Source organism: Patagioenas fasciata, chromosome 2, assembly GCF_037038585.1.
Source record: "Patagioenas fasciata isolate bPatFas1 chromosome 2, bPatFas1.hap1, whole genome shotgun sequence".
NCBI lineage: Eukaryota > Metazoa > Chordata > Aves > Columbiformes > Columbidae > Patagioenas > Patagioenas fasciata.
The window spans coordinates 6,295,990-6,311,861 of NC_092521.1; the positions used below are offsets into that span (position 1 = coordinate 6,295,990).

The 15,872-nt window shown below is 44.5% G+C and overlaps 1 protein-coding gene across 1 annotated transcript in view; it reads left to right on the plus strand.

Annotated features, from left to right (window-relative positions):
• Positions 1-494: 494 nt before the first annotated feature.
• The window catches only part of KCNK9 (potassium two pore domain channel subfamily K member 9), a 97,911-nt gene continuing 82,533 nt past the window's right edge, over positions 495-15,872 (plus strand). The window contains exon 1 of the mRNA XM_065832344.2: positions 495-1,211. Within this exon, the coding sequence (XP_065688416.1) occupies positions 626-1,211 (586 nt within the window). The 5' untranslated portion in view covers positions 495-625. The remainder of the gene's footprint in view (positions 1,212-15,872) is intronic.

The following is a 15,872-nucleotide window of genomic DNA, read 5'->3' on the forward strand; positions in this document are numbered from 1 at the left end:
ACGCCGGCGGCCCGGCGCCCCCGCCTCCCGCCGGAGCGGCGGCGCTGCCCGCCGCGCCCGGGGATGCTGCCCCCAACTCCCCGCCCGCCGCCTGACACCGCCGCCGCCGCCCTCGCCGCGCCGGACGCCGCTCCGCTGCCCGCACCGCGGCCACCTGCAGCAGCCCGGCTCCCCGCCGCCCGCCTCGCACCGCGGCGGAAGGAATAAAGCGCCCAGCCCGTCCCGACCCTCCCGGCCGGCGCTCCCTCAGGCAGCCGGGGCCGGGGCGGGCCTGGCCCCCGTGGGCCGCCCCCAACGGCCGGAGCCCGGGTGCCCTCCGCCCCTCGCCCCCTGCGCGGCTCCCCGCGGATGGGCGCGCTGCCGCCGCCCGTCCCCCCCCGGCCCCGCCGCGCCGCCTGAAGAAACTTGGGACGGCGGCGGCCTCCGCCTCCCTGCCGCGCCCCGCCCGGGCTGCGGGGGACCCTTCCCCGCGGCGCCGCGCCAACTTCGCGGGGGGACCCGCCCGCCGCAGGACTCCGGGCCGGGTCTGCCGGCCCCTCGGCGGGGCGCCGCCCAGCGCCCCCTTCCCGCGGCGGGGACCCCCTGCCCCTGGCCTCGGTGCTGGGGAGGAGCGGGGGTGCCCTGGATGGCCCTGCGCACTGGGACGGCTTGGTTTGGGCAGGTCCTGCGCAGAGTTTCCCGGCTCCAGGGCACCTGGTCCCGGCGCTCCAGCAGCCTCCTGTGTCTCTCCTCCTCCCAGGAGCCCGAGCAGGCGGGCGGAGAGCGGCCGCCGCCGCAGCACAAGCTGCCCCGGAGCAGCGGCAGCGGCGGCGGCGGGCGCCGCCAGCCCCCCCGGCAGCTGCCCCCCTGCTGCGGCTGCTGCGGCCTGTCGGATCCCCGGGCGGCCAGGGGGGGACATGGTCCCCTCACTCGCCCCTTGCTGGCGGCCATGAAGAGGCAGAACGTGCGGACCCTGTCCCTCATCATCTGCACGTTCACCTACCTGCTGGTCGGGGCTGCCGTCTTTGATGCCCTGGAGTCCGACAACGAGATGCGGGAGGAGGAGAAACTCAAAGCCGAGGAGATCCGGCTGAAAGGGAAGTACAACATCACCAGCGAGGACTACCGGCAGCTGGAGTTGGTGATCATGCAGTCCGAGCCGCACCGGGCCGGCGTGCAGTGGAAATTCGCCGGCTCCTTCTACTTTGCCATCACGGTCATCACGACCATCGGTGAGTGTCTCACTTCGGGGAGGCCCTCTGGGGCCAGGACCAGGGCTGGGGCAAGAGCCCCCCTGTTTGGGAGGGGCAGGGGGGGCGTAGCATGCAAAGGGTTAAGTGCTGGATGAGTTTTTCTGGCTTCCCTCCCGTGTTATGTAAGTCATCACTCTTCACAGGGCACTTGTTGGACTTGTTGGTGTCCCGCATCTCTTCCCCTGGAGATGGAGCCTGTGTCCCCTGGGTGGGTCTGGAGAGGAGTGGGGCTGACCTGGTAGTGGGGTTGACACTGGCCAGATGGGTGCCACTGAGCTGTGGCTTGGGTGGCAAGGTGGAGGGTCACTCTCTCCTGGGATTCCCCTCAGGAAGCATGAGGCCCTGTTGCCGTGCTTCTCCTTGTACCTTTGCTTAAGAGATATGGGGAAAACTTACGCAAAAAGCAGTTGGACGAGGAAGAAAACAATGAGGACATGGAAACTGGACCAGCTGGGAAAGCCCTTGGTGTGGCCAAGCGTGGCCCTGCTTTCACAAACTTTGTTTTGGTGTTGGCAAAGGCTGTGTTGGGGGCTCCCACAGCTGTGGTCTCGACACTGGGCCTCTCCTGGGCATTCCCAATGCATTCCTGAAGTTTTTATTGCAGCCCAAGTGTCTGATGTGCCAACAGGTCACGGTCTGCGTCTCCTCTCTGTGGGCACATGGTCCGATGGGCAGAATGATGCCTGCTGTCACATTCATGCTGTCCAGCTTCCCAGACATGCCATTTCTCAGGACGGTCAAGGGACAGTCAGTGGACACAGCCACAGGCTGTCATCTTGTACTTCTCTGCTTCCCGCAGCTAAAGCACAGTGTTTCGCCTAAAGTCGCTTCCCCTGTTTAAAAATAAACACCACAAGTGCATGCAGAACTGTGCCACAACTCTGGTTTTGGCTTGATGAGCAAGTTTGTTCTTCCTGGTTTTGTATTCAATCAGATGGATTTACTGAGGCAGTTGATAACATTCCTCTCCCAGCACTTGTAGATGTTCCCCCCTAACATCTGGGGAGATCTAAAAAGACCTGTCTAGCTCACTGGCAGTTTGATAGTGCATTATATTGAACAGGACATGAAAAACTATCTCTCTTATTAATACAGCAGGACCCAATCTTTTTACCGGTTAGGGCTTGTTACAAGAAATTTGCACATTGCCACCTGAAGATAGGGACAGTTTTCAGCTATCCACTGCCCTTTGAGCAGTGTTTATTCATGTTTGTATTTGATTGTATTGTACCTGGGGGAGTAAAATATTTCCTTTGAATGACCATCTGACAGTATAAAGCCTGTTTTCCTTACAAAGATGAGATTTTTAAGGCATAATAACTTTTTTTGTCTTCTGTTACTAGACTTATATATATAAAATGCATATATGAATAGGCTATAGAATGTAAAGTAGAATGCAACTTTGGCTGATGACTGAGGTTTCCTGCTGTTCATTATAATGTCAGAACTCTCTTTCTCCTTTGGTTGTCAATTTTCTCTTCCTCGATCTGTGTCTTGTCATGTATTTGTGCTAAGTGAATAAATATGGGGCTGTTGTCCTCCTCTGGATTACAACAAGGCTTCTGTGCACACACCTGTGTACGCACGGTGCCCTATACTCCTGCCTGAGAGGTGGCTGCAATACTTTCTGCCTTCTTAAACTCAGTCAGTGACAGGTAGAAAGGGCTTTACAGTAGTTTGCTGTTTTGTTCATATTTTACCTGGAAACAAGTACAACTTGCTTGGGAAGCTTTAGCATTTTCTCCTGCGAAGAGCTGGGATTTGTTTAGGAATCTCGGAGCACATCAGTGTGCAGAGGATAGCATGCATTTTTGCAGGCAGAGGTGCTTTGGGATGTCAGAATTGTTCAAATTTAAAATGTGTATAGCAATAGGGAACCACTGGGAGGAAGAGTGATAATAAAGAATGGTGCAGAAGAACAAATGATTGTTCATCTGGGAAACTCTGCTCCAGGAGGAGATGTGATCCGTCTTTCAAAAGTTTATTAATAGTTACTGTCTGGATCTTGCCAAATGCACTTCTATTTTGTGTGTCATCTTTTCAGTACTAAAGCAGATTCGTGGTGTTATCTGATCTACTGATAGTCTGTAAAAGTGAGCATGGAAGGTTTTTCTTTAATATCCTAAAATAATTTGGTTCACAGAGGGGGAAAAATGCCTTTCTGTGTTTAAGTTTTAAGGAAAATAAGAAAAATATTCTTTATGTTTCTTGCACAAGGCAGTGATCTAAAATGTTCTTATTAACCTTTTATGGTGGTTCTTATTTTTCATTTGACTTGTGTATATGCTGTCACACATATTTCCTTCTTCCTCTGACACCTTCCAGACAGACTCCAAGACGCACATGCAGTGGTGTACGCATTAGTGAATGTGCTGTTATCAGTAGGTGCTCCTGCAAAAGTGCATCTAACTAACCATTGCAGGCTGATTTTGAAAACAGAATGCATAAAAACCTTCGCTGCCTAATCTAGAGTGATACAACTGTCTCCACAGAACTTCTCTTCAGAGAAGCACGACAGAAATCAGCGGACCACAAAGTCCAGCAATATGCATATGATGGCAGACTAATTTATGTCTAACTTAATTGTTCCCCTTGATACTGCTGTGCTAGCGACGCGTCTGAAGCGATTACCTCTTCACCGTGTTGATTCGAACTGCTGTGGCTTTAATTTAATCACAGCCGTTTATCGCTGGCGATGGACCATGAGCCAGCAGCGATGGTAGCCTGGCGGGGGATGGTTCTGCAGGGCTGGGGCCAGTTCCGCGGTGCTACCGGGGGGCCCCGGGTGGGGAGAACAGTGGTGCTGAAGGGACAGCTCCCGTGATGCTGAAGGGACAGCTCCCGTGGTGCTGAAGGGACAGGTCCCAGTGGTGCTGAACGGGCTGATTCCGTGGTGCTGAACGGACAGCTCCCGTGGTGCTGAACGGACAGCTCCCGCCTCCCAGACGCCGGGTCTGTCCTTCTTCCCCCCGCGCCCTGTCCCGCAACCTCCACGGATTGTTGCTTATTGTAAAAAACATCCTTCGAAACCTGTTGGGACGGGAGAATGAGAAACCGAAAACCTCCTGTGAGCGGCGAAGCGCTGAGATTGGGTCAACTCTCCCATTTCCTCTAACTGATGGCATTTGGGTTGGGAGGGGGTTGTTTCTCGCTAGTGAAGCTGAGCACTAAACAAAGAAGTGAGGGCTGGTCAAGTAAATGCAAACTCTTTTTTTCACCTGTGAGACAACATTTCTTTCAGCTCCTCAGGCACAATGTTATTATTATTATTATTATTTTTTTTTTTTAACTGACTCAACAACAACAAAATAACAGCAGGTGCTACAACATTCGGTGACTTTGCTCCTAAAACCCATTAGCAGAATAAAAATATCCTGCTTTCACAAAGTTTTGGTCATGTTTGAATTCTATGAAGTTTTTTCAGTGATCAAAAAGAACTAATCTGTTCTTGGCTCTCACCAATTGCTGAGTTTACTTCAGGATTTTTCTCACTTCAGAGCTAGCTGGTATAATTTTCTGTCTATTTCCAGTTACACAGCCAAAATGATGGCAGAGAGCAATTTAATCGAGTTCTCAATCCAGCTACATTTTTTTTATGAGATACACTGTAGAATACACCACAGAGTTCATCAAGAGGCTGGATATGATGAATAAAACCACCAACTTTTAAAAATAAAATGTAATTCCTAGGATTCCTACTAAGTTTTAATGCCCTTTTCTACAGGTTTAGACTAGTGAGTAAGCTGCATCTATGTAAGCAGGTGTCAACACTGTCAAAATGTGTTATTGGTATGGATATCACTCCATCATTTAGGCCTTAAAGGGTGATAGTCATACTTGATTTAACACCACCAAGCTCTAGTAAACACTGAATATTTCTGGAGGCTTCTGCAGAATGTAAAGAACTGAAAGCTGTTTATGTCACCCTAAAATGAACTGAAACAACAAACAGATTGAGAATTTTTATTTATTTATTTATTTATTTTTTTCCCTGAGAAGTGACTATAAAGGGACCAAAATTGAGACAGTGTGCACAGTGAATTGCTAGTCTCTTTTTCTAGCTTTTAGGCCTTTCAGTTTCAAACCTACAAGCAGTGACTGAACTATCCTGGTGAACACGGACAAAATATTTTTCAAGAATGTGGTGCAATACCTGTAATGATGAATGGAATGTCCACCTATTGACAGATGTTTGGTTATTGAGTAGCTAAAAATTCAGGAACTGTCTGCATCCAGATGTGGAGATTACGTGCTTCTGGCAGACGGTGGCCTGACAGGGAATTTGAACCTACGTTCATGAACTAACTAAACAAATGCTTATATCCATTTCAGGATAGTAGCAAAGTCTCTATATCGTTACTCTGCATCACTTTACCCTTCTATAAAATGGGTATAAAAATACCAAACTGGTAGTGTTGGGATGTCTCTAATTTGGGTTAGAAAAAGATATAATTGTTTTCATGTGTAAATTATTTTGTTAGTATTGCTCTTCCTTTCAGATCAGCCTCTGGTGTTTTGAGTCTGCTCTTGGGTTTTGATGGATGGTAGTGTTTAGAAGCAGTCCATTGAAAAACTTTGAGTAGGGTATCATGGCAGGTGGACAGTTTGCAAATAAAAGATAGAAAAGAAAGGAAGAAAACAAGACATGAAAAGGGAAAGATAGAGAATAAAGATACCAATGCTTTGGTCAATTAACTGCTGCATTCATGGCTTGCCAGGACCATGGAGGTCTTATCTCATATAAAAAAACCAAACAAGCATAGAGTAGGTCATAGCCAGTCTGTGACTAATAAACTCATGTGAAAATAGAAGGCAAGATTTTTTGGTGGTATGAATGCTTGTAGATGCACTGAAATTAGGAATCTATTCATTCACACCATCTCAATCTTCAGTGGAGAATACTGGATAACCGGGACTTGTAATACCTGCTGGTGGTATCTCCCAAGCAAGGAGGAGGTCAGCTTCAGTGAGCCTCATGAAGATGAACTGTGTGTAGCATTTTGTTCCCTTGCATAATGAAAATATTCTGCAAGATCTTGTCACACTATATTCTTTGTGTCATGGAGATTAAAAAAACTCAGACGAAACAGCATTCTGCTAACACAGAGGGGACTTTGTGGCTGCTTTGCTCACATATTCCTATAAACAGTTACTGAGTTCTTGAAAACTGGTTTTGCAATGATACCTCACATTCCTGCCAGAGGCACATTAGCGAAAGCTTTTAAATAATCACTGATAAGCAAGACAAAAGTACAGCTCAGACTGATGCTGAACAGCAACTTGTCGCTGTATGGCTTACTGGCAGTTCAAATGCAACATCCAGTAAGAGTCTGAAAGCAGTTTTGGGGAAGCGTAGAGAAGACTCCAGCCATTCAGCGGATTTCTTTAGTGTAACCAAGCTTGAGAAATCAGTGTCTTGCAGTTTGAGTGCCCCTTGATTTCCTTCTAACTATTTGTAACTTCTTTCTTTAGCTGAAACAAGTGAGCTTTAGATGAGGAAACTCCAGCTGTTGGGCTCGTTGCATGCTGGAAGAGATTGCCTAAGGAGAATGTGGAATGTTTTAAAAAGAGTTTAGATAAAAATTTGTCAGGAATGGTTAAGTTATACCTGCTTTTGCCTTTGGGGACCAAGGTGGGCTGGCAGACCTCTTGAAGCCTTATCAGCCGTATGTTCTATGATTTTCTGAATCTTCCTTTTTCCACATCTTGAGCTCTAATAGTGTCAGCACAGAAATATCAGTTTGTCCATGGGGAAGGCTAGAAGTTAGAGGTGTCAGTGTTTCTTTTAGGAGAGAAGTTAGCTGAAGAAGAAAATGATCCTGCTAATACAAGGATGGCAAGCAGAAATTTTACAGGGCAGAATTGGGAGGGATAGGAGGTGTTCTAGGTGTAGAAGTTTAGATGTTAGCTATGGGCTCATGCCTGCTTCCGCTAAAAAGAGTGAAAATCCCCTCGCTTTCTCTGGGAACAGTATCAGAACTGTAAAGCTTGATCTAAAGGAAAACTGATTAATGGAAACGCTTGGCTTGTGGACACCACGGGTTTTCAAACAGACGATGCTGATCTGGCAAAAAGCGAGGACCAGAGTGCTGTTGTCTCCCCTTGAAGGCAATCTGAGCTGAGGTGCTGAGTTCCTTCAGTGCCGGAGCATATTCCTTCATAAATACTAGTGTCTTCGAGGTGGAGTTACACAGCACTTTATATTCAGAATGCTGTACTGACATTAGGTGATTCATCTTCAACAACACCTCTGTGTAAAAATTATCATCAATTTAGAGAGAAGAAAGTAAAATGACTTTCTGAAGATTCAGGTTGGGAACTATTTCTAATTGCCAAACAACTCACTTCTCTCTCTTTCAGACCACATGCCATTAGTTTATAGCCAGACTAAACAGTGAAGATGAACCAAAGGCAGAGATCCATAATGAATTCAAGGTGATATTAGAAAACTCCTGCAACTTAGGTCTTCTGACATGCAATAACAGCAGAACTTGGAGCTTTATTACAAGAAGGAGCATGCTCAATTCTTGATTATTACTATGGGTCTTCTATCAAAGGCTCTTTAGGATTTTTAGGTATACGGTTTCTATGGATTTTTGCTAAAAATCCTTGACTGGATCTGGATAAAGACCAGATGAAATATCCCTTTCCCTGGTAACAGATGCTAGCAAGGATGTTTGCTGTTGATGCAGAACTAATCAGTAAGAGTCCTCACTGCCTCTGAGTTGAACTAAGAGGTTACTGTTTGCTGTATGTAGACGACCTATTCACCTCTTTTTGGCTTGTGGATATTTTTGGGTGAAGCCATGGACTACTTCCAAAATTTCACATATGTAGATTGCTGTGACTCAAATTAATTTGAAATTGCCACCTTCTAAGGATTATAATCCATGGAATCCACTGACTTCAAGTTAAAATGTATGCATAAAGACCTTTCCGCTGATTACCTGTTCCCTACCACGAGTCTGTGACTTGATGAACTACAACTAACATTGATATTGTTGGTTTCTTGGACTTAAATGAGAGGGTGTATGAATCAGGGAATATTAGAGAAAAAAAACCCAACAGAAATTAAGACCTGATCTAAAGTCTGTTGTAAATAATGGAGATAATATTTTGAGTCACAGTAGTTTTGAATCAGGCAATTATTTGACATGAGTCCTACAATGCAAGGAGCTATATTCTATAGCAAACCAACTCCTGGAAAATATTTATAATAGCACTTTACAGATTTTTGGTTTTTAAATAATGAAGCAAACAGATCTTGTGGAGTTAAAGTGTATATTGACTTCGGCATTTATACTGATTTTTATTTTTTTAATTGAAAGCGAAAGGCTGAACTAGATGCTTACTGCATACTTTAAACTTCGAGCAAAGTGAAATCTTGAGGAAGAATGATGATGCTTTTTATTCCATTTATTTTTTTTGATGGTGTTTTTTTAAATTTTCCTTCCTTTCATTACTGCCAGACAGTTAACAGCCTCTTCTGATCCAGCCTCTTCTGATCCACTGACATGCCTTTTTTGTTTCTTTTTTTTTTTTAATTTTTTAAATTTTTTTTATTTTTTTAAATTTTAAAGTGTATTGCACACTTTTCAGTTTTCGGGGAAGAATTCCTGAGGTTTTTTTTAGGAGTTAAGTAACCATATTTTTCTTAATATCTGGCCAATTGCCACAAAATACTTCTGCAGTCATCGGTTGGTTAGAGGTTTCATTATCCTTTTTAACTGCTGTCATTATGGAGGTGATTAGAGCATGTCAGTGAAAGACTATCTCTATTAAGGACTGATGTATTTGTTGCTTATTAGGGTGATTAGAAGGGAATAGACTATATTGTCCTTTCAATTCCCTGGACCAGTAAGAGAGAAGAGCTTCAGAGTAAAGCAAGCAAGTAGTGAGGTTAAAAGGTATCTGATGGGAGGTTTATTGTCTCCTTGCTCTCCCATCGCAGAAGAGGATCGCTCCCTTTGCCAGCTGCATGAGCCTTATCAGACAAGAAAATTTCACAGAGCTTTAGTGCACAGATTGGTGAATGAAACGTGCAGCAGCTCTCTCTAATTGTGCAGATTAGCTACAAGGAAATGTTTGTAGACTCCCAATTTAGGGATATTCTTGACATATTGAAGGGAAGGTAGAAGAGATCTACTCCCAAGACAATTGGCTCTGTCAGCAGTTTCCAATGTGTGCTGCCATTATCTCATTATAGAAGTGTTGCGGGTGCAGATGGAATATTTTATTTCATCCACCCTCTTTTCTTTTGATGTCCTCTAGGGAGGATGTCCTCCTCCTATGTTTAAATCATCACAGACCATTGCTATGGGAACTGTATCAAAAATCAACCATTGTTACAAACCTGTGACCACACAGAGTTCTGAGTTGTCACTTTGCTGTATTTCACAACAATCTGGAACTTTTCAGGACCAGATGCAGCAGGAAATAACTCTTGTTTCAAAGGTTTAGGTCTCCGTTACTTGAACTAATGAACAGTTGCTGTTAGATTAATATAATCACGGAATCATTTAGGTTGGAATAGATCTTTAGGATCATCAAGTCCAACTGTTAGCTGTTAATTGTTTGGGCTGTATGGTGAAGCAGTTCCAATTTCATTCAGTGAAAATAATGTTATTGCCACTAAAAATTTTTAAAAATCTGCAGTTTGGTACTTATGTTAACTTCGCTCTAGAAGCTAGGAGACCTCCAATGAAATGAACTCCAGCAGCAGAAAGGACATGAAGCCCTGAGCATAAGGCCCTGCATGCAGACTGTGTTGTAATAGAACCTTGGAATGGTTTGGATTGGAAGGGACCTTAAAGATCATTGAGTTCCAAACCCCCCTGCTATGGGCAGGGACACCTTCCACTAGACCAGGTTGCTCAAAACCTCATCCAACCTGACTGAACACTTCCAGGTGTGGGGCATCCACAGCTTCTCTGGGCAGCCTGTTTCAGTGTCTCACTACCCTCTTCCTTGTATCTGATCTAAATCTCCCCTCTTTCAGTTTAAATCCATTATTCCTTGTCCTATCACTACATGTCCTTGTAAAAAGCCCCCCTCCAGCTTTCTTGGAGGTCCCCTTTAGGTACTGGAAAGCTGCTCTAAGGTTTCCCTAGAGCCTTCTCTTCTCCAGGCTGAACAACGCCAACTCTCTCAGCCTGTCCTCATAGGAGAGATGCTCCAACCCTCTGACCATCTTCCTGGCCATCCCTGGACTCACTCCAACAGGTCCATGTCCTTCTTATGTTGGGGCCCCCAGAGCTGGATGCAGCACTGCAGATGGGGTCTCACATGAGCAGAGTAGAGGGGCAGAATCACCTCTCTTGACCTGCTGGTCATGCTTCTTTTGATGCAGCTCAAGATACAGTTGGCTTTCTGGGCTGCGAGCGCACATTGCTGGATCATCTTAAACTTCTTATCAACCAACACCCTCAAGTCCTACTCAGTGCTGCTCTCAATCCATTCTCTGCCCAGCCCCTATTTGTGCTTGAGATTGCCCTGACCCATGTGCAGGACCTTGCACTTGGCCTTGTTGAACTTCATGAGGTTACTGAGTCTGGAATGTTTTAAAATTGTTCATGAAATAAACATGATTGAACATTACGGTTTTGCATTAGAGAAACACCTCATACCTGCAGAGGTGACTTGAAGTCTCAATGCTCCCCCACTGTTTTTCTGGTCTCTGGGAACTTCTTGGGCTTCCAGAGGTAGACCAGGAGTTTTAGAGTTGTTTCTTACAAGATAAAGCACATAGTATTTCCTGCTGAGGACTGGAAACAGTAGAAATATGCCCTTTCAGCATTATTGAAGATTGTTACAGGGCTGTCATGAAAAATCTGGATTGTCCTAGACTGCCAAAGAGGAAAAAAACATATTTTGAGATGTGGAAGTCTGGGGATTGTTTGGGGAGTGAGATTATCTCCCGATATTTGAAAGGTTCTACCCACCATCACTCTGCTTCATCCTCCATAAAAGTCCCTGATCTACTGTTTGTTTGCTCCTGGACACCAAATATGATTTACCATTGCAGCCCATTTTGCACTATTACTTACGTGTGTTAGAAATGAGATAAACCTAATTCTGGGCAACTGATAGTTTAAACAGTCACACTGGATCCGTGCCATCAGAAGCACCTGGAAATCCCAGTGATTTGACCTGAATTCTTCAGCTGACCTTTTAGTTGATACATTAAGAATTCAATGATCTTCTCAAACTCTCTCTTTCAGAGATTCTCCCCTCCTTCGCTGTTTCACGTGGGAATGCACATCCCAAGAAGAGGGAGGAAATGGTAATGTTCAGTCTGTACTGATGCCCTTTCAGCTTTTGCATTCTTTTCTGGTATTTTTGTCTGACAAACAAATAAATGATCATCCAGTCTTTTGGCAGCAAAGGCTTAAGCTCATGATTTGCTCTTAAAACTCATCCTGCCTAGCAGTAAAAGGCCTGTTATTTAAAGGGCACTTTTCAAAACAATTAGGGCTTTAGTAGCAATGTGTTTGCCTTAATGAGTGCAGTCTGCCAGTCAGAGGAAACAACATAAGCTGATACCTACTAATGTAGGCCAACAGAGGGAAATTAGCTGTGTTACAAGTCAGTTCATGAATGTACTGCACATCCAAGAGGTTTATTTTAATGTTTGAGAAGCACTAGATGTGATTCAGAATGGCTTCAATCTTGTTTTCTTCCCAAATATCCACCCCTAATTATATTTTTATTTAGAAACCTTAGTACCACTCCTGTGCTTGTGATAGCTTAATCTGTATGGATTGCATTCAGCTCTGGTTTGACTTGTTGGATGGGCACCAGACATAATTTTTCATGAAACCTCAGTCTTACTACATTGCTGGTTTTGCCTGACGTTTGAAGTCAGTGTCCTTATGATGTAGGCAGGTCAGCTGCTGGCATTTTGGTGCGATATAGATTTCTTTTTTAAAGGTTTCAAGAGGTTTTTCTTTCCTCAAGATGGGCCACAGTAAAGGCTGGCAGTACTGAGAAGGTAGATGCATGGAATGGAAGCTTGGCTCTGAGAATCTAGTGATCGCTATCACAATGGAAGTTACTGGTTCTTAAACATTTTTCCCTGCTTTGGATGACTAATTGAAACCTGACTGCAAGTTGAAAATAATCCAGCGTGAGGGAGCTTTTCGAATCTGATCAAAACTATGCTCTGTTTCTAAAGAACTTGAGTGTGGTACAGTGAATAAGAAAAGCTGCTAAACAACAGCAAGGGAGTGTTAAGAGTGGACACAGAGCAAAAAAATCTTTCTAGCAATGATACTAGTGAAACACTGAAATACATTGTCTGGGGAGGGTGTGGGCTCTTCTTTGCTTGGTCTTGAAGAACAGGACAGACAAGCATCTGTCAAGAATGACCCATGAATATTGTCCTGCCTTGCGGCAAGGTATGGACTAGTCTCCTCCTGCCTTATTTCTAATGGTTCTGTACACACACAGGCTGTTTGAAGTTTGTCTTGGATCTTGCTTGGGATCTATGTAAGTTTATCTTGTCCTTTTTTGCTGAAGGTTCCTGCTTCCCTGAGGGATTATCAGTGCCTCCCACAATTTTGTCTCCAGCTGAATATCTAGATAAGAATCAAACCTCTTCTCTAAGCAGCAACCATTCACTGTCAGCAGTGTCACCAGTTTTTTATAGCTGCTGTTTGAACAGCTCTACCAGTGGCTGTTGCAAGGAAAAACAAACATACTGCCTATCTTTAAAAAAGGGACAGGAGAGAACATGGGAACTTAATGCTCAGTCAACCCAAATTTGATACTCAGAAAGATATTTGACCAAGCTGTTAAATATTCAGAGTGAAAATACCGAGGTGGTAACAAGGGACAAACTGGAACAAACATATTTTTCTTGAGTAACTTGCGTTGGACTTCTATGGGTTGTTGTTTTTTCAATAGAGGAGCAGGTGTAGCTGATAGTGGAGGAGCAGTAGATCTTGACATTTATTATGTACGTAGCATTATAATAACATCATAATTACAGTAGAAAAAAACATAGACTGGGTTGAATTGCTACAGGTCAGTGCAAGGTCTGGATGTACACACACTGTGGGCTGGAGGTGACTGGACTTACCACGTGTGTGTAAAGCACATACAGTGTGCAGGTGGCTGCAAATGGGGCAGAAAATACAACCCCAGTTGCCCCCTGCTAAATCTACCACCAGATAATTTCACAAGAGGATATTTATCAGTAGTTTTCTGTCAAATTGGATGGGGATAACATGTGCAGTCTTACAAGGGTCTGTGTTGTGGTTGATACTATTCGATGTTCCCATTAATGACTTGGCTGATAGAACAGAGAGTACACATTAATTGTGAGAGGAGTGGCTAGCACTTTGGAGGGCAGGAGCAGAATACAAAATTATTTTGACGAAATGGAGAAATGGTCTGAAATCAATATGATGAAATTCAGTAAAGATGAATGTGAAGTATTACATTGCAGAAGAGACATCAAACGCACATGTAGAAAAATGATGTGAACTGACTAGATGCAAATAGTGCAGCATCATGCTGATAAAATAGATTGCAATCTGAATATGAGTCTATGCTGTGAGATGTTCAAAACAGGCAAGTGTTGGATGTAAGTCACAGAAGGTATCTATCCTGTTTTGTTGGTATTGGTAAGGCTTCAGCTTTGAGACTGGGTTCAGTTTTGGATACACAGTGTTTTCTGACAGGAACAGAAAATCAAAATACTGAGAGGAAACTTGACCTGTGTTCAGCGTGAAGTGGACAGAGGTTGTTTAGTCTGGAAAAGAAATACATGAAGGGAGGAGTAAGAAGAGTCTTCGCAGATGTGAAAGGTTGTAAAGAGGACAGTGATGAGTTTTTTTCTGCATATCTACCCAAGGTTTATTTTTCAGCATGGCAGATGTAGATTCATTGTCAGCTGTGGAAACAGCTGCAACATCTGCAGGGAACCTCCAGGGTGCCAGTCATAGAATATTTATGATAAACAGTTGCCTGGCATGCATGGGCTTGGTATACTTCAGCCTGCCTCAGATCTGAAGGGACTAGGCCACTCATTGAGGTCCCTCCAAGACTTGTTCCTAGGAGTGGGTGGTTGATAGCTGTGATACAGGAGCTGATTGATGAACTGAGTAAACCTTAAGTGACGGACTGAGCATCCCAAACCAGGTCAAGTAGTTAGTTGAGGTTTCTCCCAGCCCTCAGCTTCTGGGATTATACACTCTATGGATGTTTCTGAGTACCATGCTAAATCTACAGCAACATTTGCTGTCTGGTAGCGGACTTCATTATGATAAGGCTGAACGTGCCTCGAAGAGAGCTGTTCTGCTAGAACGGGCATCAATGTTCATATTGCAACCATCGCATATTATGCGTTTTGGGTAACAGATTGTGTCATGCTGAAACAAAGAGGTTTCTCCTCTTTCTCTAAATCTCATGCATACAAACCAGCAATTTCCATAACACAGACAATCATCCAATCATGCCTTTCTACTTTGGAAGAAGGAAATCTATCCCATAATACACCTGCAATATATGGCGACGGTGATTTTGTTGCTAACCCCCGCAGCAATCAGTTTATGCCCTCAAGCATGCGATTTGATTATCCTTGTCATTATCTTAGCTACAAATGTTATTAGCAGCCATAAAATTGTCCATTAAAGTGAGAAGAATTGCTTGCCTGCACCAAGGGGAGAACAGATAATTTACTACACAGATTTTAAGCCCAAATGCACTTTTTTCCAGAAGAACCCTCTAACCATCTGTACAGCCTCCATTTTTGTGTTTCAAAACCTCCTTCCGCCTCCATGGACTCCAAGTCTGTGTCTTTATGCCATAACAGTGGGATAGATACATGCTGTTCTCAAAATAACTCTGAGATCATGACCATATAGTTCTTCATGTTCCATGGCGTGGATGAATTCTTCCCTGAATCCGTAAGTGTAGATGCCCAAACTTTGCTTGGGTTCCATAATTTCTAGACTAATTGGTTGGGGCTTCACTTTACAGCTGAACAATCCTGAATGCCTTGGGCTGACTTGGCACCCATGGACTGATTGTACCTCACTGACTGAGTCTAGGATCAGTTGATCTTCTCTTGGCAGAGTCATTTCTAGAGGTTTTCTTGATACTGTGATACTAGGCTTTTATGAGAGGAAGAGATGATGTATCACAGGGGCCAGGAAAAGTTGCTGTGTCTGAGTGGGTGAGAGCCAGGGTGGTGTCTGAAAAAATTCTTTGTCTTCGCGAGGACTGGCTGATTCATTCCCTTCCCACCACCCTGTTAATTCTTGTTCATATATCAGTACACCATAAAGCTGCTTTTTTATTCCCATGTGGTATTGTGTTCCCATCCCCTTCCATCAACAGGGAGTGGGAGAGACCACCTACGTCTTTCCCAACAGACAAAAATGGTGGATCCTGACAGACTGGGACAGATTCTGATTACAGTTACTCTCTGTAAATCCTGTGGAACTCGGTTGTTTCAGTGTATTTGTTGACTTTAAACTGAGATGAATGTGTGCAGAATCTGGTCCGGAGAGCCTGTGTTTTGAAGGAAGCATCCCCTCCTACTCACCCAACAAATTCACACACTCACAATGTAGCATCAATATTAGCTCCTGTAGCAAATGGAAAATGTGGTAGTAGCCTGAAAGGAACAGAAAA